At 42.0% G+C, this 26,065-nt stretch overlaps 1 protein-coding gene across 4 annotated transcripts in view; it reads right to left on the bottom strand.

The window, feature by feature from the left end:
* Window positions 1-1,074: 1,074 nt before the first annotated feature.
* The window catches only part of SAP130 (Sin3A associated protein 130), a 50,385-nt gene continuing 25,394 nt past the window's right edge, over window positions 1,075-26,065 (bottom strand). The window contains exons 2-21 of one of the 4 annotated variants that reach the window (XM_063442443.1): window positions 22,060-22,162; window positions 20,943-21,178; window positions 17,409-17,567; window positions 16,905-17,016; window positions 16,689-16,816; window positions 14,984-15,111; window positions 14,372-14,519; window positions 13,939-14,029; window positions 13,589-13,693; window positions 12,879-13,020; window positions 11,420-11,541; window positions 10,083-10,397; window positions 9,029-9,206; window positions 8,678-8,782; window positions 7,723-8,033; window positions 7,148-7,399; window positions 5,667-5,792; window positions 5,383-5,486; window positions 4,916-5,029; window positions 1,075-3,115 (exon numbers count right to left, since the gene is read on the bottom strand). In XM_063442443.1, coding sequence (XP_063298513.1) covers window positions 2,957-3,115; window positions 4,916-5,029; window positions 5,383-5,486; window positions 5,667-5,792; window positions 7,148-7,399; window positions 7,723-8,033; window positions 8,678-8,782; window positions 9,029-9,206; window positions 10,083-10,397; window positions 11,420-11,541; window positions 12,879-13,020; window positions 13,589-13,693; window positions 13,939-14,029; window positions 14,372-14,519; window positions 14,984-15,111; window positions 16,689-16,816; window positions 16,905-17,016; window positions 17,409-17,567; window positions 20,943-21,178; window positions 22,060-22,162 — 3,138 coding nt within the window. In that variant the 3' untranslated portion in view covers window positions 1,075-2,956. The remainder of the gene's footprint in view (window positions 3,116-4,915; window positions 5,030-5,382; window positions 5,487-5,666; window positions 5,793-7,147; window positions 7,400-7,722; window positions 8,034-8,677; window positions 8,783-9,028; window positions 9,207-10,082; window positions 10,398-11,419; window positions 11,542-12,878; window positions 13,021-13,588; window positions 13,694-13,938; window positions 14,030-14,371; window positions 14,520-14,983; window positions 15,112-16,688; window positions 16,817-16,904; window positions 17,017-17,408; window positions 17,568-20,942; window positions 21,179-22,059; window positions 22,163-26,065) is intronic. The other 3 variants (XM_063442446.1, XM_063442444.1, XM_063442445.1) reach the window with 3 other exon arrangements.

Raw genomic sequence — 26,065 nt, 5'->3', positions numbered from 1 at the left:
AGTAATAATTATCTGCATTTTCTAGGATTACCTAAAGATCTCTTCCAGATGGGCTGACCATTGCTTGCAGCAATACATTTGCAATGATCAGATCAAAATATTAATTAGACATTATGGTCACATGCTTATAAAGAAGTTGTAAACTTTTTATTACCAATTTACAAAATCTAATGGACAATAGCAGAAATTCTAAAAACTAAAAATTAAGTTTGAGGTTTTTGGTTGGTTTGTTTGTCCCTGTGTTTTTTAAGCTTCATTGAGTCGTCTGCTCCCTTAAAAAACATTAACTTAATTTTGCTTAAAGGGATACTATAAGCTTCAAAGTAACCTTAGATTAATGACGCCTTTTTGGTTTATAGATCATGCCCCTGCAGTCTCACTGCTTAAATCTAAGCCTTTTAGGAGTTAAATCACTTTGTTTATGCAGCTATAGTCACCCCGCTTCTTAAACACGTCCTGTAAGGCGAGATCTAATATTTAAAACTTCCTTTATTGCACATTCTGTTAATTTAGAATTTCACGTCTATGCTCGTCTAGACCCTGCATGAGCATCCTGTGTATGATTAAAGTTTAATTTACAGTGCAGGATATACAAACTTCTATTGTAAAGAACACAGGCTGTAGGTCACAGCTGGAGAGGTTTGGCTAGGGTTGCACTAACAGTAACAAAAGTGATTTCACTCTTAAATGGTAGAGAATTGGGCAGTGACACTGCCAGAGCATGATCTATACACCTAAACTACTTAATTAAGATTGTTTTGATGTCTATATTATCCTTTTAAGCAAAATGAAGTTAATGGTTTTTAAGGGAGCAGACATAGACTCACTGACGCTTAAATAACACAGGGACAAAAACAAACCAAAAACCTCAACTTCAAATATAACTTTCAACATCTCTGCTAGTATGAGTTATATTTTTTAAAATGGTTTTTGATCCCTATCAGTTGTAGTGTTTAAACTTCAGACTTAATACTGTAAGTATGACCTGATATGGCCAAATTGGATTTAATATTTTTGTCTATATTCATCAACTTTAACTGCCGGATGTGCAAAGATTCCTTATGTAAACATATGTTGCTTGCTGGTAAGTTGTGGTTAGAACACAGTTTATTTGCATGTTGGTCAATATTACTGCTTTTTAAAAGAAAACAGATGTAGCACGTATCTCAAGAAAACACATTTACAAACATCTACAATAAAAATAAAAGTATTATCACAATATGCTGTTAATGTTTAAAAAAAACATTGTTAAAGTGAAATTAACCCAAGTCATTACTTGGCAATCACCTTATTTATTTATGTTGCAGGTACGTTATTGTACCTTTGGCAATTCAGCTGGTCAGGCAACAGGACCAATTTGATCTAGAGATATATATATATATACATACATATCTCGTTGTGGGGTGGGGAATACTAATTACATAACTGCTACATGCACTAAAACTGCACCACAGTTCCAAGCATCAAAAAGGGGGTAGGAGAATTTTTTATTTTGGTGTCAATATTTTAATTCCCTAAATTTCCTTGCCACAATCTACAAATGTAGAGAAACTGCAACATATTTTTAAGGGAACGACAATTAACATTTATGTTATAATTAACTGTTTAGTATCAGACCATTTAGCAACTGGGTTACTAATGAAAAGATTAGCATGACATGCCACCATCTGTCCTTGAGGAGTTAAAATCCCTGCACCATCTAGAATGCAATGAAATGGTTATTGCATTTGCAGTAAATGACCCACACCAACATGAACACTCACATTTGTACTGTGAGATGGGCCACATGTGGCACTTAATAGAGATTATGCTATGTATAATAGTTGTGACATTAAAACCAGGAAGTACCGGTTGCCTTGTAATGAAGAATAAAGTAGACAAGAGGGAAAAGTACCCACCAGAAAAAACAGAAAAACAAATTTTAAATTAACAGCATTTACTTTCCCATTATACTTGAGTTGTTTCTTTGTTATTTAAGTGCCATTTCATCTTGCTTGGTAAATTAAAAGGACTGGACTCCATTAAATCTATTCATGAAACAATCAAATCCTCACCTGGCAATCATGAGTGTGTGACATTTCCCCTATTTGCTGCCCTGAACTACATAAGACTACAATGAGCACTTCGTAAGTTATAGCCTGCAGCTGGCACGTCGGCAGGAACATTTTTATTGTATAAATCATTGGCTTAGAAAAACCTCAAGACTCCAGACTCCAAGTGCGTAGATCTTGAATAATGTTCCTAATTAAAAAGGCAGCATGATCATCCAAATGGTCTAGTTTGTCCAATAATGTGAAATCTTTCATAAATATCTGAAAACAGTGTTTATAAAGGTACTGTAACAGAGAATCTGGATTTAAAGCAAAAAAAAAAAAACTGGAAAAGGAAACCGCTAATTTCCAGCTCACATGATTTTTTGGATAATTTACATACAACATACATATTGGTACGGAGTCACCTTGTTTGAGACGGACATAACACCCTTAACAGCAGTAGATTTACAGCGTTAAGTTTTGGACAGTGATGTTTTGAAACCACCGTCCAAGGGATGACATAGGATGTGAATACAAGTTAGGAAATGCTAAATTACTATTACATTGTGACTATTATAACAAGTTAGGGGGAACAGCACTATACACAACCATATGTGTGCCACAGAGAACAGTGTTCACACGCAGCACCAGGAAACACAATCAAGCCGAGATCAACCCTCTTTACAGAAGGCAATACTAAAGCCCCATTTGGGACCAAGTTTCAGGCCAAAGTCCTGATATGGGCTGTAGCTTGAGCAAATAGAGTCCTGAAAAAAAAAAAATTATAAAAAAAAACAAAAACATATATATATATATATATATATAAATCAATCTGCCACTGGTACTCCATTGACTCTGGCTGAACAGATGCAGGAATGCAGACTGTCCTTAGTTAAATGAAAGCGGGTATGCTGGTCCTGGGTTCACACTTTGTCCTTGTGTTTAACTTTTGAAAGCCTGCGAGAGGCCCCACTCTTATTGAGCAGCTTTAAAACACGATCCTTATGATCAAGTACTTTAAGCATGCAGTCCCGGGACTCCGTGATCTGATCCATCACTAGCTTACAGCGCTGCATATTGCCCTGTCAAAAGATAAAGACAAATATTAGTAGAGGCCTCAACATGCGAGAGAAACTCATGGAACCTGAAAATGCACAGTTCAGTATGGTTAATTCTTACCAGTCCTATAGGTTTGTTATTAGTACAGGTTTGTTTAAAGGGAATCTCCAGTGCCAGGAAAACGATCCGTTTTCCTGGCACTGGAGGGTCCCTCTCCCTCCCACCCACCAATTCCCAGTTGCTGAAGGGGTGAAAACTCCTTCAGTCAATTACCTAAGGCAGCGGCGATGTCCCTCGCCGCTGTCTCCTCCTCCGCGACGCTCCTCCTCTCCATTGCGTCGGCCGGTGGGCGAGACTGATACCGGCCGAGGAGACCTAATGCGCATTCGCATTAGGTCTCCCCATAGGAAAGCATTGAAAACTAATTTCAATGCTTTCCTATGGGGATTTGAGCGACGCTGGAGGTCCTTACACAGCGTGAGGACGTCCAGCGATGCTCTAGCACAGGTTTCCTGTGCTATAGAGCAGGAAGTGACCTCTAGTGGCTGTCTAGTAGACAGCCACTAGAGGTGGAGTTAACCCTGCAAGGTAATTATTGCAGTTTATCAAAAACTGCAATAATTACACTTGCAGGGTTAAGAGTAGTGGGAGTTGGCACCCAGACCACTCCAATGAGCAGAAGTGGTCTGGGTGCCTGGAGTGTCCCTTTAAGGCAACATTTTATTTAACTCTTCTTTCTTAGAACCATGCATACACAGGCTCTGATTTTTTTCATTGTGAAACTTTCCATGTCAGAGAGTGGTTGATGGAGAGGAACATAACAAAATATATCATGAAGTTCCTGAATTATTTTTTCTGCTCTATTTTACACCACCAACGCTACACACGACAGGGATCGTAAATCTTTTTCAGTGACTGTTATAACAAGTCAAGTTACATATTACAAATTAGTTTTAATTTAAATTAGAACCGGGAGATATATGTGCATAGCTGTTTGTACCCAATGCCTTAAGTGCTACTCTACAACGCAAACCAGGCAGCAGCACGCTAGACTCTGAGTGGGCACTAATTGAGCCCACAACATTCTGCCATTTAAACCTACGCATTTGCTGATGATCATTACAGAAAGAATTATTTTATTTGTTCTTATTGAAATTTCTCTCACCTTTAGTTTCTGCAGGATTATGGGTTATATTCTAGTTGACCTCTGGTTGTCAGATAAGAGAGGATAATATTTAGCTCCTTCCACTAATAGGATATTATGTGTAAAGCTCAGAGAACATGTACCAGCTGCCTAAAAATAACTGTAAAATTCTATTCTTGGAGTCTGGATACAAAACAACTAATATATTGAGGAGTAGAGAATGATCACCTTATGGGTGGGAAACTTTAGATCACAAGAATACAATCTCAAACAACAAAGTACTAGATAAATATCCCATGGATTGCATGAATAAATGAATGAAGGAAAAAAAAAAATTATATATATATATATATATATATATAAAAAGTTTGAGCTTTAGTACTATAAAAAAAAAAAAAAAAAACCTAAGGTGCACAAATCAGCCCAAATCAAAAGTGAACACAATAGTGCTGATCGAGATCAATTTAGATTTGCGTGTAAACAGTCCAGCAGCTACGCAATAAATTCCAAAGCAATGGGCTGGAACTCAATGATGAAGGAAGACCAAGACTGGTCTGATAAGGGATGCTTCAAACTATGTCAATTACATATTGATAAGGGGATACAAACCAAACAAAAAAACAAAAACAGCGAGACATGTTATTTGACCTCAGTCAGATATCAGGAGTGGGATGTGTACCTGAATCAGCTCATTTATCCTATGCAAATCATCATCTGTAGCAGTTTTCTTTTTAGGAATGAGTCCTTCTTGCAGTACAGTTAACCGATCAAATACATCCTGCTCCAATTTAGTCTGAAGAAAGAGCAAACCATTTAGTGCAAGACTCAACATTGGAAAGAGGCAAAAAAAAAACAATTCTGCCAGCGTAGCCTACAGGCACCACATACATCCTGAACATATTTCTTTTGCTCATGAAAAGAGCTGGCTCTAGTACCTGGAATTCCTGTCCTGCAGGAAGGAAAAATGACTAATTGAGGAGGAAAACCAAAAGGGACCAACTTTAAAGGTTAACGGAGGTCTTTTTCAGCAGCATATAAATACTACATACTAAAAGGTAATGCTTTTCATGTTTACAAAGAAGTAATTACTGTACATGAAAACAGTAAACCTGGCTATTCTGGACTAGAATCACATTAAAACATTACCAATTGGAGCAGTTGTGCGGCACACAGGTGTGTTTTCCAGCCCTGTACACGGCAGGCTATACCCTTCTGACTGGCTATATCCTGCAGTGTCATCTTTTTCTCTTCTGTAATGAAAATAAAGAAACAGGTGAGCAGGCTGCATCAGTGGTCAGACAAGTAACTCTTCAAATACGTCTTACAAAACAGTCACGTGTACAATTCAACCATTCTTAATAGAGCATCATGATACATATGCTCTTTAGATCACCAAGTCTTCTACACTCTACTTTTCACTCGAGGCTAACCTTTGACCCGCACGTCACTGTAGCGCTGGAAGTGGTGATACGCCGCTTTCCAAGGATTGCGATACTGGCGGAGTAAGGTGATAGGAGGTCGTGGCCTAACTGGAACATACCGCACACCTTCCTCATCTGAAAATACACATTGCAGACAGGGACAAATATCAAGATAAGGATTTTTAGCATTTATACAGTGCCGACACTATACACTGCATTTTACAATTCTACAATGAGGTTATTTAACAACAGCAATAAACACAAAAAAATAATGTTAACAGACAAGAGGTGAAGAAAGCCCTTCACAAACAAGTTTACAATCTAGGAAGAGGGGGTAAATAAACAAAAGGGGAACAACATTGTCACAGAGGGGAGAAAAAGGTTGAGAAATATAAGACTGTCTACTTAAGCTACAAATAGTGGTGTATGGAGGAACTGTACAGTATGAAAGAGAGTGAATTTGGCTGTGAAAGCACAAGTAAAGTGAAGAGGGACAGGTGGGAAATTCTTACGAGATAAGAGTAACCTAGATGAATTTTTAAACAAACTCTTAATGACTGCAGGCTAGGAAAGGTATAAAAATGCAAAGCAGGCCATTCCAAAGAAAGCGTTTGGTCTTTTCAAAATATTACATCTTTGGATTAAATGGTTATTTGGAATCTATCTAAAATGTTCAATAAAAAGCATACATTGCAAAAAAAATGAAAAATGGATAAACGTAAAGACTGACAAAGGGGTGAGAGTGAGAATCAAGGAGTCAGGAAGGCTTGGTGGCAGCATTCATTAGTGATTTTGGAGAGGTAATACTAGTATTTGGAAGGTAGATGAGAAGTAAGTTTAAATAGCCATGGTGGGAAATGAAAAATGCACGAATAAACCACTTAACCGTACCTTGAGTTAGATAGGGGCAAATATGAGCTGTATTTTATGTTGAACAATGCATGATTGAAAGGCACACTGGAGGTTAGGGAAAAAAGTGATATCTGAACAGCAAATAACTGAGATTGTGAGTTTAAGAAGTTGTGGTAATGGGTGTTGCTTTTACCAACAGGTAGATAGATGGAAGTGGAATATTTAGAAAAATTGAGAAGTCCAGTTGCAGAAATATTGGGTTTTAGAATACATCTAGTTAGATATAGAATATCAATATACAGGTACTGAATTCAACTGCGCTAATAAGGTAAACAAGAGAAGCAGTGTAAACAGAGGAAAGGGGGAAAGAACAAAGAATTGCTAAACTCTGAGAAAGCTAGTAGGGAGGAGATGGCACCAGAAAATGAGACACTCGATGATAGCCGAGAGAGGTAGGATGAGAAAGCTTTAAAAATAATTACACTTTTTCATATTATGCTTTTGTTTGAATACACAATTAAATGATGCCAGACACTTAATCTATCAAAGGGCTTAATTTTATTAAACCAATTAAAGCAAGAGCTTTGCACTAGTTATGAGGATTTTGATCTGGCACAGCATTGTGTGACATGTATTACCTATATATTCTTTAGGAGGGGATTTGCGTTTTTCTGGTCGAGAGATTAGAGGTTTCATAGTGTGACATTTCTCCTCATCTGTGCTGTGGGTTTCCATCATGTCTCCTTCCTCCGTGGAAATAACATGTTGCTGCTTCCGTGGTTTCTTGCGGGGAGAGGCTCCGGGTGGCAATTCTCCAACAGGTATTGATATGTTATTGGCCAGCAGAGACAACGGGGAGGAGATGGCGCTAGTTGATAATGGGGGAACTGCTGAAAAGGGGGGAAAAAAATAAATAAATTACAAAAACTTTAGTCATATATCCCAAGCAATCTCTTACAACAAGGTAGATCCCCAGCTGTTAAAGTTGGCAAAACGTATGGTATGTGTAGGTCTACAGCTGCGAATCTACACGTTATCATCTCTGTTTTACATGATTGGAAAGCTTGAGCATCTCTTTGAATTATTGCCAATTTGAAAAATAGTTAGATATGAATATTTCATGTGTATCATATATGCCCATCAAAGATCTCTGGCAGCAGTTTAGCAAGACACGTCTTATGTTTTTTAGAGGTGAATAAGGTAGATTCTATACCTGATACAGGCCTTCCTATGTCCATTGGTTCCACCTCTTCCTTCACTTTGGTCTCTGGGAGAGTCGCTCCAGATGGTGCACTGCTCAGGAGAGGTGGAGGCGCAGATAAGACAGGTACAGCAGCAGGAGGAACGTGGATATTACTAGGCAGGGGACCAAGCATAGGTTGAGAAGGAGGACTGGGTACAGCGGCTGCGGGATGATGGGAAGATGGAAGCGATGCAGCTGCACTAGGCTGCTCGCCACCTATGCCTGGATCTCCAGTCATTCCTGGAGCCACAGAAACATGAAGTTCAGCTTTGGGTTTAGCTCTGCATGGAAAGAGGACTTGTAGTTAGTTATAACATGGAAACTATGCACAAGGAAATTAAAAACAAAACCAAATGTTAAAAAAATTATAATCCTACTATGGAAATCCTGTGTTTACAGAATACATAAATGTCAAGATAAGATTACCAGAAAAGCTCTAATGAGTAGTTCCTGCCTTCTTACTACCTAGGAGCCAAAACTCAGTACTACAAAAAGCAGGTTCAATGTAGCAGAGTGCAAGAGATTTAGCAGGTTACGGAGTCACACGGACCGTTCCATATCAATTAAAAAAATACATATATTTATATTGATCCCATGGTACAGCGCTATGGAATCTGATGGCGCTATATAAATAATAAAATAATAATTACACACTCTCTGAATGGTAACACTGGGCTCTTTACATTTTAAATTTTTCTAGTACAGATTTTGGGCACCAATATTCTATGTTTATTCACAGGACATTGTAATCTTTTTCAGGAGTCACCAAAAGAATAGTGTCTAGCATAAAAAAGCAAAAGACAAAAACAACAACAAACCTATGCAAAATGTAAACATGTATGCTGCCACATTTTTCAAAAAGTAAGGTGATTGCCGTGATACACTTTCTGTTTGTGTTTTATTTCACATATACTGTAGCTCTTACCCAGCAGGCCGAGGAGAAGCTGAAGTATTGCGGAGAGACGTGTCCTGACGTGGACTTACTGCGTCTGATGGGTGTGCAGGAATCAGATTTTTCCTTACTGACAACCTGTAAACAGAAAAAAGCAACAAGTAAAATATATTAGTACACATTTCCCAGAATTAAGTGATTGGAAAATACAGCAACAAAACAATGAGGGTGTTGAGAGGAACTTAAAAAAAAAAACAAGCAAAAAGCAGGCTTTCTACTAACCATTTATAGATACTGATTACTCCCCCCCCAAAAAACTGAAAAAGTATTTGGTTTTGAGAAAACACTATGAAACAACCATAATACAATAACTGAATCACTCACCCATCAGTGGTAGGTTTCTTACGCAAGATGCTGGGGCGAGGAGATGATCCCTGAGATGGAGCACTGCCAATTCCGGGGCTCTGACTGTGATTTTGCATTACAGCTGCACCAGCAGCAGCCGTGTTGAAAGCACTGCTTAGAGGATTGGCAACTATTGTGGCACCTTCTGTGAGCACAACTGCAATGAAGGAAAAGAAATCCAAAAGTTTGTAATGTAAACAATTTTCAATTTGCTTTACTACTCTGGTGAGTCTACTCTGGTACTATGCTCACCTGCATAAGCAATGTAGCATAATCACAACTTTAGTCTACTAATCCATTAATATTACCAGGGACATGACCACCAAGTGGGTAAATAGAAATATTTCACAAACAGAGCAAACCGTTATATGGCTAACTGCAAGCATATGTATCCAAGTCAGGTATGTTTGCAGGTAGGCTACTTTGGCCTTAGCTTCGAAATTCTCCCATTAAGAAATAATCCTCATAGTTGCAGTTTATAAAGCTAGGCCAATGGCTGAGGGTACAGAGCTTAACTCTTAAGGAAAGAAAATAATTGTATATATACAGGATACCCGCAAAGCAGGGATAGGGAATGTAAAGAAAGGGCTTGTAACGGAAGTACCAGTGTGTCATTAGCAACGTGATTTTTATGTCACACTCATTGCACAAGAAGGTGTAATAGGAATGAACACACTTAAATACATTTACAAATGCACATGAATGCCCGGAGAGCCTTTTTTGCATTTGATAAACCTTGGGAGACTGGCAATAAAGGTACATCTATTTTAAAAAAAATATATAAAAGTGTGCTAGACTTGTGACTGTCAGTATGTATTAACTCACAAGTTCTAAGCATAAGTTGTGCACCAGCTACAAATATTTAACTGAACATCTCCAATCTGACCAAAAAACCCATTACAGGGTAGCACCAGACAGAATTTAAACTACAAAACCATCTCTTCAGTGGTCATCGTCTCCCACCCTAGTTAATAAGTTACTTTTTCTAGCCTATGAAATATTATTCCAGACATGGCTGGGGTTTCCCCACTACCTGAAGCTTTTCCTTCACTCTGAGCTTGCTGAGAGCTGACAGATGATGTCTGAACACCCTGAGTAGTTACAGGGTGTATTCCCTGGGTGCTCATTGGAGGTGGCTGGATTCCCTGGGTGCTCATTGAAGTGACTTGCATGCCTTGTGTGCTGAATGACGCAGGCTGTATCCCCTGTGCGTTGACTGGAGCAGGCTGTATCCCCTGGATGTGGCGCGTATGCGATGTATCCACATTTATGAGCTGCATGGGGTTCAGGTGGACAGTGGAGGCAACTGACTGGGCTGTAATGGCAGAGTTTGGGGCTTGAGCAGGGACTGAAAAATAGAAATGTAACAAAATACAATACGATTTTAAGAGATTTCTTAAAATATTTGTAATATATGTTATCCGGTGGTTTTGATGTCTGCGGCCCCTCTTTGAGTGAAAACAAAGATACATAACAGTATAAAATGTTATAGTATTAAAAGGTTCCTCCAAGCACCTTTACCACTTCAGTGATTTGAAAAGGTCATGGTGTCTGATGTTCAGTGTTTTGCTATGAAACTCTGCGTATACAGAGTTTAACCCATTTGCTGCCAGAGCTGTAACTCCACCTCTGGCAACGTCATTAGCCAGCCCACAACAAGAGCTGTAAAATGGTTTGCCCTTTTACCAAGGAATAGCCCCAGGATACTCCTCACATCATGACCATAAACAATGGTAGAAGTTGGGACTAGCAATCTGGGCTTGTTTTGTGCCAAATTTGTAACACATACTATATCCAGCATTAACGCACCCGTCTGCTATGGTTTGGAGAGCTGGGAATGCTCTTCTTGCTGGATAAATAAATGTAACTAATTTAATCCTTCTATGGGAGATGTCTCTATTATGGTTGATCCAAACAATCAGCTACAGTATTGCTACTAGCCATTTGTTACTTTGAAGCGTTATTTTGGTTTTAAGTTAGCCTCTATAAAAATGCTACATAATTTCAAAAACAAGGTCTGCATTGGTTTAGATAGCTGCACATTTAATTTGTTCTGTAAAGTAATTTAGGATTCTAAAGCATAACAGAAAGTGAGAATGTTATTCTTTAATATTTTAATTAAAAACACTCTCAAAAGGCCTATCTCCTTATATTCAAATTGAAAAGATCACTCATAAAGGCTTTCAATTTAGACTGCTTTTTGTCCTTTAAGTTATATTTTATTGGTAGAGGATATAGGAGCAGGAAACTACTCTTGTCCCACTGGGGAAGATTTTTTAACGTGAATGTTTTCATATTGTGTTACTAACAAGTCTACAATAAGAAAAACACTATAAACATTTGTTAAGCGGGCTTTCTTTAGAGACTTACCAGGATACTGTCGGATGGTGGATACAGAGCTGGTTATTGGGGTGTAGGTGTGAGCTGCCAAAGGATATGGAGATGGAGAATATGTGGGGAGAAAGTACTGCAGCTGCACCCCAACAGCCTGCCTGGGAACCAGAGAGAAGATATAATTAATAACACTGAATGATAAAAGCAGAGGAATTTAAAATAATCTTTAATGAAACAGCAATTTAAATGCATCATGGTAGAGCTATTTTATGTTTTCAGTAGCGTCGGCTATTGAACATGTTCAAGAGGAGCAACCTGCGGTGTTAATCACACAATTCTGTCCTTAGGGGACAAGCAATAGCTCTGGTATGTCATTAAGGTGTTCAAAGTATTCTGACAGTCATTTCCACACAAACAAATGCTTGATCTGATCGTGTGACAAAGCAAGGTTAGGTGGTGCCAACTCAGTCTGTTTCTTGACATGTTCCCCACTGGGATAAGAGAGTGATAGAGGTAAGGGTATCAGTTGGGCTGTGCACTCATCCTTGCACAAAGGTTTAGATGAGCTCTTAACCAAGTTGTGCTTGGACTGGGCATATGGCCTTATTTTTCATTAGTAAAATTATTATTTATAAAGAGGCAATAAATTCCACAGTGCTGCACATTGGTTGGACTAACAGATATGTATTTGTAACTAGACCAGTTGGAAGCACAGGAACAGAGGGATTGAGGGCCCTGCTCAATGAGCTTACATGCTAGAGGGAGTGGGGTATAGTCACACAAAAGGGAAGGAAAGTCAGCTGCTAAAATAGTATTCACTAAGAGCTTAGTTTTTTGAGGCTTTTGTTATGACAGTTGCAGGAGAGGAAACGGGGTGCAGAGAGGGAAAGCTGTTAACAGTTAATTGATATGTGTGAGGTGCGGGCGGACAGGAAGATGGGCCTGGCCGCCGCATTCATTATAGACTGTAACAGGGCTAGTGGAGAACAAATAAGACCACTAGAAGTGGATTGCAGTAGTCAAGACGAAGGAGGATAGCGGCATGGACTAGCAGCTTAGCAATGCCTTGCGTTAAAAAGTGGCAGATGCGCACTGTTTTTGAAATGGAAGTGGCAGGATTTGGCGATCGACTGGACATGAGCGGTGAAGGAGAGATCGGAATTAAAGAGAACACCTAGGCACCGAGCCTGCAAGGTAGACTCGAAGATAGTGCTGTTGACTTGGAGGAAGACAGACACAGGTGTAGCAACACTTGAGGGAGGAAAGACCAGAAGTTCTGTTTTTGACAGGTTAAGTTTAAGGAAGTGAGCATACCACATTATCTTCAGCCTACACTCATATTATTGTAGGTAAAAGAACAGTGAACAGAAAAGGGTAAGATTTAAAAGATGCGGCACTAAACTATAAATAAATATATGGCTCAAAATTAGGGTAGTATCAATGGACCAATGGACACATACATACACCGAAGCAGAGCGTGTTACCACTATCTTACCTGTTCTCACTCCTGGCCTCCATAGTCATGGGGTTGGGTGATGCTCTATGTCCTGGAAGGGGTATCAGATTTCCCCTATCAGCTCCATAGTCCGACTGAATCCGAGGTGAAGTGTGAGTTATTTGCTGAGGGACTACTTTGGCTGTAAAACCCCAATGTATTAAATTAATAGTTGTTTACCAGTGCCAATATAATACCATCAATTAGACCACAGTTGGTTAGATAGTACACCCCCCCCCCCCTCCCCAGCTGTTAAACTTTTGCTCCCATGATATAGTGCCATTCTTAAGGCTGGCAAAGCATCACAGGAGTTATAGTTTGTCAACTTTTGTCTACTGCTAGCATAGACTAGTCTCTTAAATTCAAGGAAAGAAAATGCATTGGTTTTAAATAAGCTTTCACTTCAAAGTCAATAAAATAAGTAAAAGTAAAAAAGAAAATGGGCCATGGGTCCTGATAAAAAATTAAAAATGGTATTAATGTGAAGCTATTAGCTAAGGTTTTAGTGCAAGTTATCATTCCAAGCAGCTTCAGGCATATGGAACAAGACTATCGCATAGCAGCACAAAGAAAGCTAGCTTGAACTTGCTGGATTATGTTGATCAAGTTGAAAATTTGTTTCTAGAAAAGCACATGCATAGAATGTGACCCTCGGTGAATACAATCCTAAAAACGAAAATAGATTGGTTGAGAAGCAAATTTACACATACCCACAGGAATGCTGGAGGCCGTCACGGCTGTAGCGTGTGAGGAGTGAGTTGGCATTGTCATAGTAACAATGGCGCTGGTGGGAACTTGTGAGTGGGGAGAAGAACCTATGAACACCAGACAGTGAAAATAAACAGCCAAGCGTTTTATACTTGCAAAATCTCTAGCATAACCACTTTTAAAACATGTTAACAATTACATAAACATTTTTTTTTTTTTATTATGAACAGCTATAGTTTTAAACGGCAGGTTTTTTATTTTTTTAACAGTCTTACTATTCGAATTGTTAATTGTTAATTCGGATGTTTCATTTCATTGGAAAGCTGCATGCAGCATTGTAAAGCGGTCTAACCTGAAGTTGTCACTGATGGCAGAGTGTTTGTTGCCAGAATCGGTGCCACGGTTGCTGCTGCTACTGGATTACCAGTGCCGAAGAGAGTCTTCTGCCAAAGAAAGAAAACGGTACAAGTTTAGTAAACAAAACTTAAATAAATACATAGACAAGCACTTACACAAAAACAGATGCAAACAAAACAAGAAAAAAATATATATAAATAAATAAAAACAGAAGTCAATGGAATTGTCTTGCAGGCTGTGTCAGGTCAAGATTTTTTTTGCCCCATATTTTTTTTTTATTTTTTTATTAAATATATAGCTTGTGAAGTGTAGCATGTTGTCAAAACTCTTCAGGGACTTGTAATTGGCATATCCTGAAATATGGCCACTAGTCAGCTTGACAAGTACATTGAGTAAATGTACATAGAGGTGAGGGCTAAATGGAGTACCTGTGCCATTGCATGAATCTGTTGTTTCTGCGCTCCCAATGCTGGATGTGATGGGAGAGTGATCCGTGTGGTGGCATCACGAGTCTGAGGTGGTCTCTGGATACTGATGGCTGCAGGTGATGGGTGTTGTTGAATGGACAGTGTTGGTCTAATAATGAAAATGAAAAGCAATAGAACACATCTTTCAGCAACATAGTTTACATCCAAGGGGGAAAGGACTTTAGAGCTTGCTATGGTGATATTTCAAATAGGCAGATTTTACAGTAAGGAAGGCAACAGAACTGAAATTATGGTTTCTATTTATATGGAAACATAAAAAAGATGGCACATCATATTGTGATTTGTCCAAGCATAGATTCAGGGCTTCCACTCAGAGTGGGTATCTTAATATACGGCACCTTTACAAACTTGCTCCGCAATTAAAGCAGCAAAGCTCAAGGTATAAAAACAGTCATTATAGATACTTTCCATACTGAGCCTAAACCACTGGTGTGTCAGAATAAATTAATAGTGGTTGAACGCTCTAGTCCGTCACAGATTTGGGGGGGCCTCGGTTTGCACATTTAATTCTAGGCCATCAGTCCATAATTTCACAAAAATAATGTTTCTCACCTTAGCACTGGCTCAGCAGCATGAGCTGGAGTTGTAGTGATGACTGGCGATTGTGCTCGAGTTGCTGATACAGTAGCTACCACAGCAGGAGTCACGGAAGTTGCAGTGGTCACAGGTGGGCCACGAGACTGGAAGGAAGAGCATGGAATTGTATAGTTATTAAACCAGATAGAAGCTACGGTCGAATTGGGTTTCAGATTTTATTTATGCTGCTATGATAATGTTGCTACAACAGCAAAAGAACTCCAAGTGTTAAATATATAGATATAAAGGATGAATTAGCCAGAATGTTGAAACGGTATTAAAGGGCAAAGAAACTATTGGTCAAAGGAATTTCCTTACCATAACAGTGTGTGTGTATGAAGCAGAGACAGCTTACTAAAATCATTACATTCAGGATTATTGAACAATGCAGCTGTGATTTGAACTTGTAATCAAGGTGAAGTTATGTAATTGCTGCCATTTTCACAGTAGCATTACTCTAATTGACTAGTCTATTTTATTGGGTTCACACAGTCAGACATTATCAAACTCTTCCCAGGAACAGACTTACATGAACAGAGGATTTCGGAAAGGAACACCAATATTCATAGTCCGTTTTAGATACAAGGTTTTAATTAGGAAAGAAAAATCTTAATTTTAAAGATATGAATTTGATTCCATAGCCAGCACCATAAAATGGCTTGCTTGCATTTGTGTATAGCAAAATATGGCATTTGCTTGTATCCTGTCTGCATATAAGATGCACTACATAGCCCTGCCGTTTTAGAAGTTGATGATAATATTGAAGAAAACAAACCCCATAAAAACATTATTTAACTAATTTAAAACATACTTTTCACTCATTTCCATAAAGTAGTACTTACTTGCAAACATACTTTCTCAAACTATATTGTCTATCATGGACTCCGATGGTGCCCTTATCCTATCTCCCACAGGGATGTTTTACTCATTTTAGTCCACTTTCTATAATCACTCCTCTGCCCTCCCTAGCACAGGCTCAGCCCTGCAAAAGAGGACAGCTCATGGCCTGAATGCATTTACAATGGCATACCGTTAGACGTTTTCTCAGGAACTGGCCCCTCAACTCCTTACTTAGTTTCAATCAGTACGGGAGGATGAATCTTGTCCTGATCTCTCCCTTACTGCAGATATTACCCTCAATAAATCCTTGCAAATCTCCAGACCAACCTAGCAATTGAAGACTTATCTACCTTATTAATACGGACACTAAAATGTCGCCAAACTATTGTCCATTTATATAGTACAGTGTTGACCTCCTTGGTTTATCCGGACCATGTGGGCTTCATACTGGGGAGATAGGCATATGAAAACACCAGGTGCAACATCAACCTTGATTTAAATGGCCCTTTCTATTTCTGCTGCTATGCCACTGTAAATTTACAGGTCGCTTTGTCGCTGCGGCTTCAGATCAATTTGCTTGGGCTCAAATGATCATTCCTACTGCTGTCTCTTCTCCCATCCCTATATTTAATGGCACCAGACATGGGTGCCACTTATTCTCTCTTATTTGCCCTCTCCACATCGAACCCTTTTTTTTTTTCTCATATTAGACCAGAAGAGGGTAATAGTGGCCTATGAGAAGTGGGTAAAGAGAAAAGGGTCTCTGCCTGTGTGGATGACCTTACACTATGATTCAGTCAATCTTTCTTAAAGGAATTCAAATAAAAAAAGTACTACTTACTTGGATGGGGGGGTGAATAATATGTTGTGCTGCTGACTGAGCTGTGGCTGCACTAGGAATTGGTGCCGAAGCAGGTCTAAGGACTGTAGTTACTTTAGAGCTGGAGATTACAGCAGCTGCAGCTGCTCCTGGTTTGCAAAAGAAATCAAAAATGTTAGGAAAATGCTTGGAACATACAGCAATAAGTTAAGTAATAAACTGTCTGGTTCACATTACCTCTGGGAAGATGTGAGGCTCCAATATGCAAGGGAGGTCCAGGAGCATTGCTACGAATAATGGACATCTGGACATTAGTGGCCATGATATGGTGAAGACTGTTCGGGTGCCCCTAGAAGACGTACAAATACAGAAATTAGGGACGCAAAAAAGAGTGGATATACATATACATTGATTAGACTGAAAACAGGATGTCTGCTAATCACATAGCTAGAGGGTTCCTTATAGGATACAGGACACATCAGATTTTTAAAGCATGGGATTGAATACCAGAGTGTCATTAAATAAAATGAGAAGTGGTAAATAAGGTCAGTCAGACTAGCTATATGAAAAAGTAGGTTAAGTAAGAGTATCCCATGAACTGTGGGAATGTCTATGTGGTTTCTCCAATGTGTCCATGAATAAATTAAGCAATCATAGTAAACCCCACTGATGAACCCGAGACAACGCAAACAGCTAGATGATTTTTTTATGTTTTTTTTTTTTAAAGCACTAGGCACCGACCTGCTGCCCACTGATAGTGGCCACAGGAATAGCTGAGGCCTGTGGAAGGCCACTCTCCATGGTGACTGTCACCGGCCCAGAGACCTTTGGTACAGCTGACAGGGCAGAGGGAGGTGCTGGAGCAATAGGGCGGCTGGGAATAGTGGGCTTCAGAGGTGGCTGTGGGAAGACATCAATAGTGAACTTCTTTCAAGACAAAATTATTCATCTGACTCCCTTCAGCAGTCACTTGAAAGACAGAAGCTTAAAACAGGATCTACATCAGACTTATCCGCAAGGATCCAGGTCCCTTATAGTAAAAGACAAAGAAGGAATCGGCATTTCCTAGAAACAATGAAGGCTAAACTTCAGGATGCTCATATTTTGCCATAATGACATTTTATATTTGTTGCTCAAGCTGCACATGACAAATACTTCCTAAGATTGCCAACTGTTCATATTGAGGATGATATGGTCCATTGTCGTCCAGTGTTGGTACCAAATACATGCAGGTCTCCTTTCTGTAGATATGTGAAGTCTCCTTGCACACTATCAACCTATTTACATTTAACCCTGAGAAGTGATTAACCAGCAGTAAAATTATGCAAGCATCACCAATGTGCTAATTATTGATTGTATTACATTTCTATGAGTATGTATCATTTTGCTACACTTTGTGTTAACTTTCAGTTAATAGTACTTTCTATCCAAATATTCCCGGCTGGGGTTGTGACGCGCTCCTCTTTTGGGTAATGCATTATTTTGCCAATGTATTGAACACAAACTCACCTGTGAATGTCCCTTGTTTGTCCCACGGGATAATCAACATCAGCCCTGCACTTTCTGCTGAAAGCTATACACAGCTGGTTTAAATTATGAAAAAAGTATGGACATTGGATCAGCAATCAGCTGCTGTACAGCTCTGTCAGAAAGAGCTATGAGTTATTAAAAAGGAATCCCCCAGTCACTGTGAATTTCGATTTAATGGCAGCAGAGATAAGCATAATATACCCCTGCAGCACATCAGAGAGGTGTCAATCTTACTCTAGCAGCATGGAAAGTGCACTTATGAGCACATGCATGCTGAGCCATTCCATAGGCAGTGCAATATGTGCAAATTGCACAATGGGGGTTAAAACCATGTGTACTGTATGCTTTGCCTGTGAGTGACATATAATGCAAGAAAGAAAGGGGGAGGACAAAACAAACAAAATACACCCCCCCAAAAAAAAAAAAACAAAGTCACAACCCACAGCTAACGTGGCTAGATTTTGGGTTATACATGCAATATCTGTCAATTCCCCTTTAAGTACACCATAAATCAAATATAAGTGGTTTATTATATACGCGCCAACGTGTGGAGCCAAGCATATTTTTTTCATAATAATAATAATAACCCCCCCCCCCCCCACCCCTGAAATGGAAAAGCCCAGAATTTACTTTTTTCTCTGGTCTAAATTTTTCTTGGCAAATGAATGTATGTTGTGTACATAATTAAAACCTCAAGCACGTGGGTAAGGACCTACAGAGTTGTATGCAAAATGTATAAATGTAGAATTTGTAGGCATAAAATATAGAACCATTTTCAGCTGCCGTACATCTCAAACATTCCCATGGTTCCTTGCTCAACTGTACAGTGTGATTGGTCAATTTACAAGAGGTCTAGTTAAGTATGCCATCCAGTGGCTGCCAAATTCCGATAAGTACTTTTCTGTGGCAGTGTGATTACAATGCAGTATATAGCATTATATTCACTAAGCAGTTAATAGTAGTGCATTAGAAACCACAGCAGAGTTGATGTTTTTCAAATGAACAATTTTAGCAAAAATTTAGCAATATACCTTTACATTCAAATTGCTGTTTAAAGAATATGTTTATTATACTTCACATGACAATATGCTAGACTGTTACAAGAGGAAAGGAATACTTACATCCCCCTCCTCTACAACGTGCCTCTAATGTTTAGAGGTCTAACTTTAACTAAATAATTGAAATTAGATATTTGATGAGATCTACTCTACATTTTAAATATATTAATAAGATGTATATACTTTTTCTAAAAGAATGTTTTGCAGGTGTGTGACCCTTTCAAAGTAGACTAACCAAAAGCTATAATCTTTTGTTTAGAGGATAAACCAAAAATTAAAATATCAACTAAAAGACCATTTATTTTTCGAGTGTAAATGATCTCAGATGAGATATTACCACATAACAGAGGATGAATGGTTTACTTCACATAGTAGAGAATAGCAATAAAATAAAGATAAATAAGATATCAAGCACAAAATTGGCGTCCACTGACGTGAACCTGTCAAAATAAGAAATAAACACACTTTACATCAATCTTGAGCATAGAAAAAGCTTGGCAGTTTAAGATATATTTAGTAAGACATTGATATCTGTCATGCTATGATTAATGTTCTTTAAAAGGGTTAGCCCATGCACCATGACCACTTCAGTGATTTAAAAAGTGGTCATGGAGCTTGGAGTCTGTATGCGCAACATTTCACTATAAAACGCTGCACATACAAAGATGTAACTACACCTCCAGAAGCATCATTAGCCAGCCAAAAACAAAAGTTCCAGGATGGCAAATGTCAATTATACACAAAACTGGCATCCAAACAGCCAATGGTAGTGCCCCCTGCCATTCCTCCTGCGCTATGCTAAATACATCCTCCCTGAACTAATATCACCTGTGCTATCAGCCAAGAAGGATCGGCCTGAGGCAGAACTACATACCGTTTTGTTATAAATGGGGAGCTGCTGATTGGCTTAGAGAGTAAGCTGATCATTCTAGCCCGTCAGTGGCGTGCCTGCGAGGCGGCACTCTGCGCTTCCTAAAAATCTATTTCAGATGTTGGATGCCGCTGGGGGAATTGGAAATCAAGCGCTAGAGGGAATCGTTGAGGTAAAACCGTTTGAGAAAGGGAATACTCTATATTACCTGTTCAACCGTGCACAGCTTTAAATATATATATATTTTTTAAACTGCTCAGAGAGAATCACCAGTGAAACCTCCTCATATACTGTTTCAGATACTTACCATATGAACAGAAAAGCAATATACTCTTTAAAAGACATTGAACATTGCATTTGCTTGCATACAATATTGTAATATTTTTAAAAAGCTCATGCTTTGGAATTGAAACAGTTACTATACATTCAAGGCTGACTTGGCATTACTGCACCCTGTGATGTCTTGAAATAAGGCAAATGGCCATTAAATTTGGTGTGAAACAAAAACATAAATTAATAAAAATAAGCCCTTCACGTGGCAAAGCTAGTTTGTTTCTGGAATTCCCAAAGAATAGCATTAAACAGTAAATGAGATCTGTGCTGCGCTAAAATTTGGACGATGCACAAAATAACCTATATTTGTATGTAATTAAACTGAAATATTATTAACCTAAAATTGCATGCAATTAAATATACATTATTGATGTATATGTTGTGTGATTACATTGACATATAATGGAACTATATTTATAAGTTATTTGTCATGGCTTAGCAATGTTTATTCCACTGCATTATATCCGAATAGTTCAATCTCACCTTAAGGATACCTTCTGGAAACGGCAACGGCACAGCAGGGGCGAGATGAGGAGATTGGGCAGCCATGGTGAGAGGAGTAGCTGATTGCACAGGGTGGTGTGGAGCCAACATCTGGACTTGAGGGTATGGCCGAACTACCACTGGCTCCTGTTTCTCATCACGCGAAGGCAAGCCCGTGTTGGAACCAAGATGATCCCGAGGCTGAATCTCTATTTCACGTTTAGAGTCATCACCTCCTACAGAAAGTAGTTGAAATCTTTTACATAAGGTAATACATTCACTGAAAAAATTTACTTATTTAATTTTAAAAGTAGATCCCACCATCTACTAGCAGAATTGGTCACCGTTGGTAAACATAATACAAAGACTGCAGGTAACAAGTGAAACCCATAAACAAAATAATATTTAACATTTATATAACACATTCCAATGCAGTATTTTACTGTAGTAATTATTTTAAAATACTATACTGAATACGATTTACTAAACAGTATTTTTTTATTCTTTTTATACGGTATAGGGTGTTCAAGTTATCCTATGCAATGGTGCTGGAAAAAACACTACCAGGAATCAAACCCAAAGCTGATCACTTTCAGTCAATGAGCGTAGCTGTGCACTCCTAAACTTGGTTTAGAGGCTCAGAATGCAGAGTGTACAGGTGAGAGAGCGGGAGACCCAGGCACCATAACCTCTACGTTGCACTGTGGTGGTTATGGTTCTTGAAATGTTCCTTTAAAAGGTCACATTATAGACATGCCAATTTTAGTTTTCAAATATCCAGTTGTCCCCATTGCAGGCTTCCAAGGAACGAGAATCGGGGAATCTCAGCTAAATGGGGAGTAAATCAGTGAACACTGATGCAGAAGCACCCACAGACTCCAGGCACCATAGCTACTTCAGTCATCCAAAGTGGTTATGGTGCCTACAATGTCCCTTTAACGGCAACCTTTGCCACTCCTAATGCAATGAACTAAACCTCCTATAATGCTATTACAGCAATGATGCGGTCAAAGCATCATGGAAGATGTAGTGCACAACATATGGAGTGCCAAAGGTTGCCTACCCCTGGTGTAAAGTGGATGAATCATCAGGCTACCTGAACACTATACTTCCATACCTGGTCCTGTAGCACTTTGGCCCACTCCAGTCCCACTTCCTGAAATCTGTGGTTGAGTTATTGAAGCCCCTTGTCGGGGGAATTGTTGCGAGCTCATATCAACCTGTTTGAAAGAAAAAAAAAAAAAGAATTTGTCAAAATATTAGTGGGCTCCAGGGAGACTCCATCCTGTAAGCAGCAATGTCACCTTCAAGGGTCAGGGCAAAATATTCAAAGAGACCAGAAAGATACAGAGATGCTTCAAAGAAGATGGAAATGCAGTAGGTAGTATAAGCTCTTTTGCTTATCTACAATATACTCTGCTAAGTACCCATACATTAGCCTTTACAATAATTTATATTATGCATATGTATTTAGAAATACATTTCTTTTTAATGTTTTTTTTTCCTTTTTCTTTTTTAAATGTAGGCCTCCTCAACGTTAGTAAAATAAAGTACCTTTTTATCAACACCAAATATTTTCCTTGACAGTCTTTGTCCAAAAATTATGATGACCACCGCCAATCAGATAACTTCTAAAAGTGTTATATTTTTACCTCAAGTTAACTCCTAAAAAAATACTTCAGCAAGCTGAAGTTCTGTAGAGGGTTGGAGAGTTCCTTTAAATAAACCCGACAAGGACGCTGCAGTGTTTGTGGTGCCAGGAGCCACCCAATGTAAGCAGTCAAACCATTTTTTTCTCACAATCTATAAATTTGCTAGCACAATGCAGAGATGAGATTTCATGCGCTCTTCTTTTTTTGTGGTGGGCTGGGGAGAGGACAGGTTCCCTTTAATGTTTTGTAAACTATGGCATATACCAAAATTATTGCATGCAATGTGTTTCTTACATATTACCATTATCTAAATAAAAATTACTAGTGAAGTTCACTCCTGGCGGCTGGAAGGTGTCCAAAAACAAAAAAACAAAATTAAAAAAAACATTTCTTTGGCCTATTATTCTGATGAGCAGCCACAGCCAATATCATGTTGAAAGTTACACTACCTACCTGGAGTGCCAGTACGAAAATACAAATGGAAACCACAATATTTATATAAAATAACCATTTCATGAGCAGTTGTGGTTTATTAAGTCCACTTGCTCTAAAACTGGTTGTGGTGGACTCTGTGTCCCTGTGTGCTCAGTGAGTGCCGTGGGGTGTCCATCCCGGGGGCTCAGTGAGTGCCACGAGGTGTCCAGTGAGTGACGTGAGGGGGCCGTGCCATGGGGTGTCCATCCCGGGGGCTCAGTGAGTGCCATGGGGTGGCCATCCCGGGGGCTCAGTGAGTGCCATGGGGTGGCCATCCCGGGGGCTCAGTGAGTGCCATGGGGTGGCCATCCCGGGGGCTCAGTGAGTGCCATGGGGTGGCCATCCCGGGGGCTCAGTGAGTGCCATGGGGTGGCCATCCCGGGGGCTCAGTGAGTGCCATGGGGTGGCCATCCCGGGGGCTCAGTGAGTGCCATGGGGTGTCCATCCCGGGGGCTCAGTGAGTGCCATGGGGTGTCCATCCCGGGGGCTCAGTGAGTGCCATGGGGTGTCCATCCCGGGGGCTCAGTGAGTGCCATGGGGTGTCCATCCCGGGGGCTCAGTGAGTGCCATGGGGTGTCCATCCCGGGGGCTCAGTGAGTGCCATGGGGTGTCCATCCCGGGGGCTCAGTGAGTGCCATGGGGTGTCCATCCCGGGGGCTCAGTGAGTGCCATGGGGTGTCCATCCCGGGGGCTCAGTGAGTGCCATGGGGTGTCCATCCCGGGGGCTCAGTGAGTGCCATGGGGTGTCCATCCCGGGGGCTCAGTGAGTGCCATGGGGTGTCCATCCCGGGGGCTCAGTGAGTGCCATGGGGTGTCCATCCCGGGGGCTCAGTGAGTGCCATGGGGTGTCCATCCCGGGGGCTCAGTGAGTGCCATGGGGTGTCCATCCCGGGGGCTCAGTGAGTGCCATGGGGTGTCCATCCCGGGGGCTCAGTGAGTGCCATGGGGTGTCCATCCCGGAGGCTCAGTGAGTGCCATGGGGTGTCCATCCCGGAGGCTCAGTGAGTGCCATGGGGTGTCCATCCCGGAGGCTCAGTGAGTGCCATGGGGTGTCCATCCCGGAGGCTCAGTGAGTGCCATGGGGTGTCCATCCCGGAGGCTCAGTGAGTGCCATGGGGTGTCCATCCCGGAGGCTCAGTGAGTGCCATGGGGTGTCCATCCCGGAGGCTCAGTGAGTGCCATGGGGTGTCCATCCCGGAGGCTCAGTGAGTGCCATGGGGTGTCCATCCCCGGGGGCTCAGTGAGTGCCATGGGGTGTCCATCCCCGGGGGCTCAGTGAGTGCCATGGGGTGTCCATCCCCGGGGGCTCAGTGAGTGCCATGGGGTGTCCATCCCCGGGGGCTCAGTGAGTGCCATGGGGTGTCCATCCCCGGGGGCTCAGTGAGTGCCATGGGGTGTCCATCCCCGGGGGCTCAGTGAGTGCCATGGGGTGTCCATCCCCGGGGGCTCAGTGAGTGCCATGGGGTGTCCATCCCCGGGGGCTCAGTGAGTGCCATGGGGTGTCCATCCCCGGGGGCTCAGTGAGTGCCATGGGGTGTCCATCCCCGGGGGCTCAGTGAGTGCCATGGGGTGTCCATCCCCGGGGGCTCAGTGAGTGCCATGGGGTGTCCATCCCCGGGGGCTCAGTGAGTGCCATGGGGTGTCCATCCCCGGGGGCTCAGTGAGTGCCATGGGGTGTCCATCCCCGGGGGCTCAGTGAGTGCCATGGGGTGTCCATCCCCGGGGGCTCAGTGAGTGCCATGGGGTGTCCATCCCCGGGGGCTCAGTGAGTGCCATGGGGTGTCCATCCCCGGGGGCTCAGTGAGTGCCATGGGGTGTCCATCCCCGGGGGCTCAGTGAGTGCCATGGGGTGTCCATCCCCGGGGGCTCAGTGAGTGCCATGGGGTGTCCATCCCCGGGGGCTCAGTGAGTGCCATGGGGTGTCCATCCCCGGGGGCTCAGTGAGTGCCATGGGGTGTCCATCCCCGGGGGCTCAGTGAGTGCCATGGGGTGTCCATCCCCGGGGGCTCAGTGAGTGCCATGGGGTGTCCATCCCCGGGGGCTCAGTGAGTGCCATGGGGTGTCCATCCCCGGGGGCTCAGTGAGTGCCATGGGGTGTCCATCCCCGGGGGCTCAGTGAGTGCCATGGGGTGTCCATCCCCGGGGGCTCAGTGAGTGCCATGGGGTGTCCATCCCCGGGGGCTCAGTGAGTGCCATGGGGTGTCCATCCCCGGGGGCTCAGTGAGTGCCATGGGGTGTCCATCCCCGGGGGCTCAGTGAGTGCCATGGGGTGTCCATCCCCGGGGGCTCAGTGAGTGCCATGGGGTGTCCATCCCCGGGGGCTCAGTGAGTGCCATGGGGTGTCCATCCCCGGGGGCTCAGTGAGTGCCATGGGGTGTCCATCCCCGGGGGCTCAGTGAGTGCCATGGGGTGTCCATCCCCGGGGGCTCAGTGAGTGCCATGGGGTGTCCATCCCCGGGGGCTCAGTGAGTGCCATGGGGTGTCCATCCCCGGGGGCTCAGTGAGTGCCATGGGGTGTCCATCCCCGGGGGCTCAGTGAGTGCCATGGGGTGTCCATCCCCGGGGGCTCAGTGAGTGCCATGGGGTGTCCATCCCCGGGGGCTCAGTGAGTGCCATGGGGTGTCCATCCCCGGGGGCTCAGTGAGTGCCATGGGGTGTCCATCCCCGGGGGCTCAGTGAGTGCCATGGGGTGTCCATCCCCGGGGGCTCAGTGAGTGCCATGGGGTGTCCATCCCCGGGGGCTCAGTGAGTGCCATGGGGTGTCCATCCCCGGGGGCTCAGTGAGTGCCATGGGGTGTCCATCCCCGGGGGCTCAGTGAGTGCCATGGGGTGTCCATCCCCGGGGGCTCAGTGAGTGCCATGGGGTGTCCATCCCCGGGGGCTCAGTGAGTGCCATGGGGTGTCCATCCCCGGGGGCTCAGTGAGTGCCATGGGGTGTCCATCCCCGGGGGCTCAGTGAGTGCCATGGGGTGTCCATCCCCGGGGGCTCAGTGAGTG

Source organism: Pelobates fuscus, chromosome 2, assembly GCF_036172605.1.
Source record: "Pelobates fuscus isolate aPelFus1 chromosome 2, aPelFus1.pri, whole genome shotgun sequence".
Lineage (NCBI taxonomy): Eukaryota > Metazoa > Chordata > Amphibia > Anura > Pelobatidae > Pelobates > Pelobates fuscus.
This window is presented reverse-complemented; position numbering and strand designations above follow the sequence as displayed.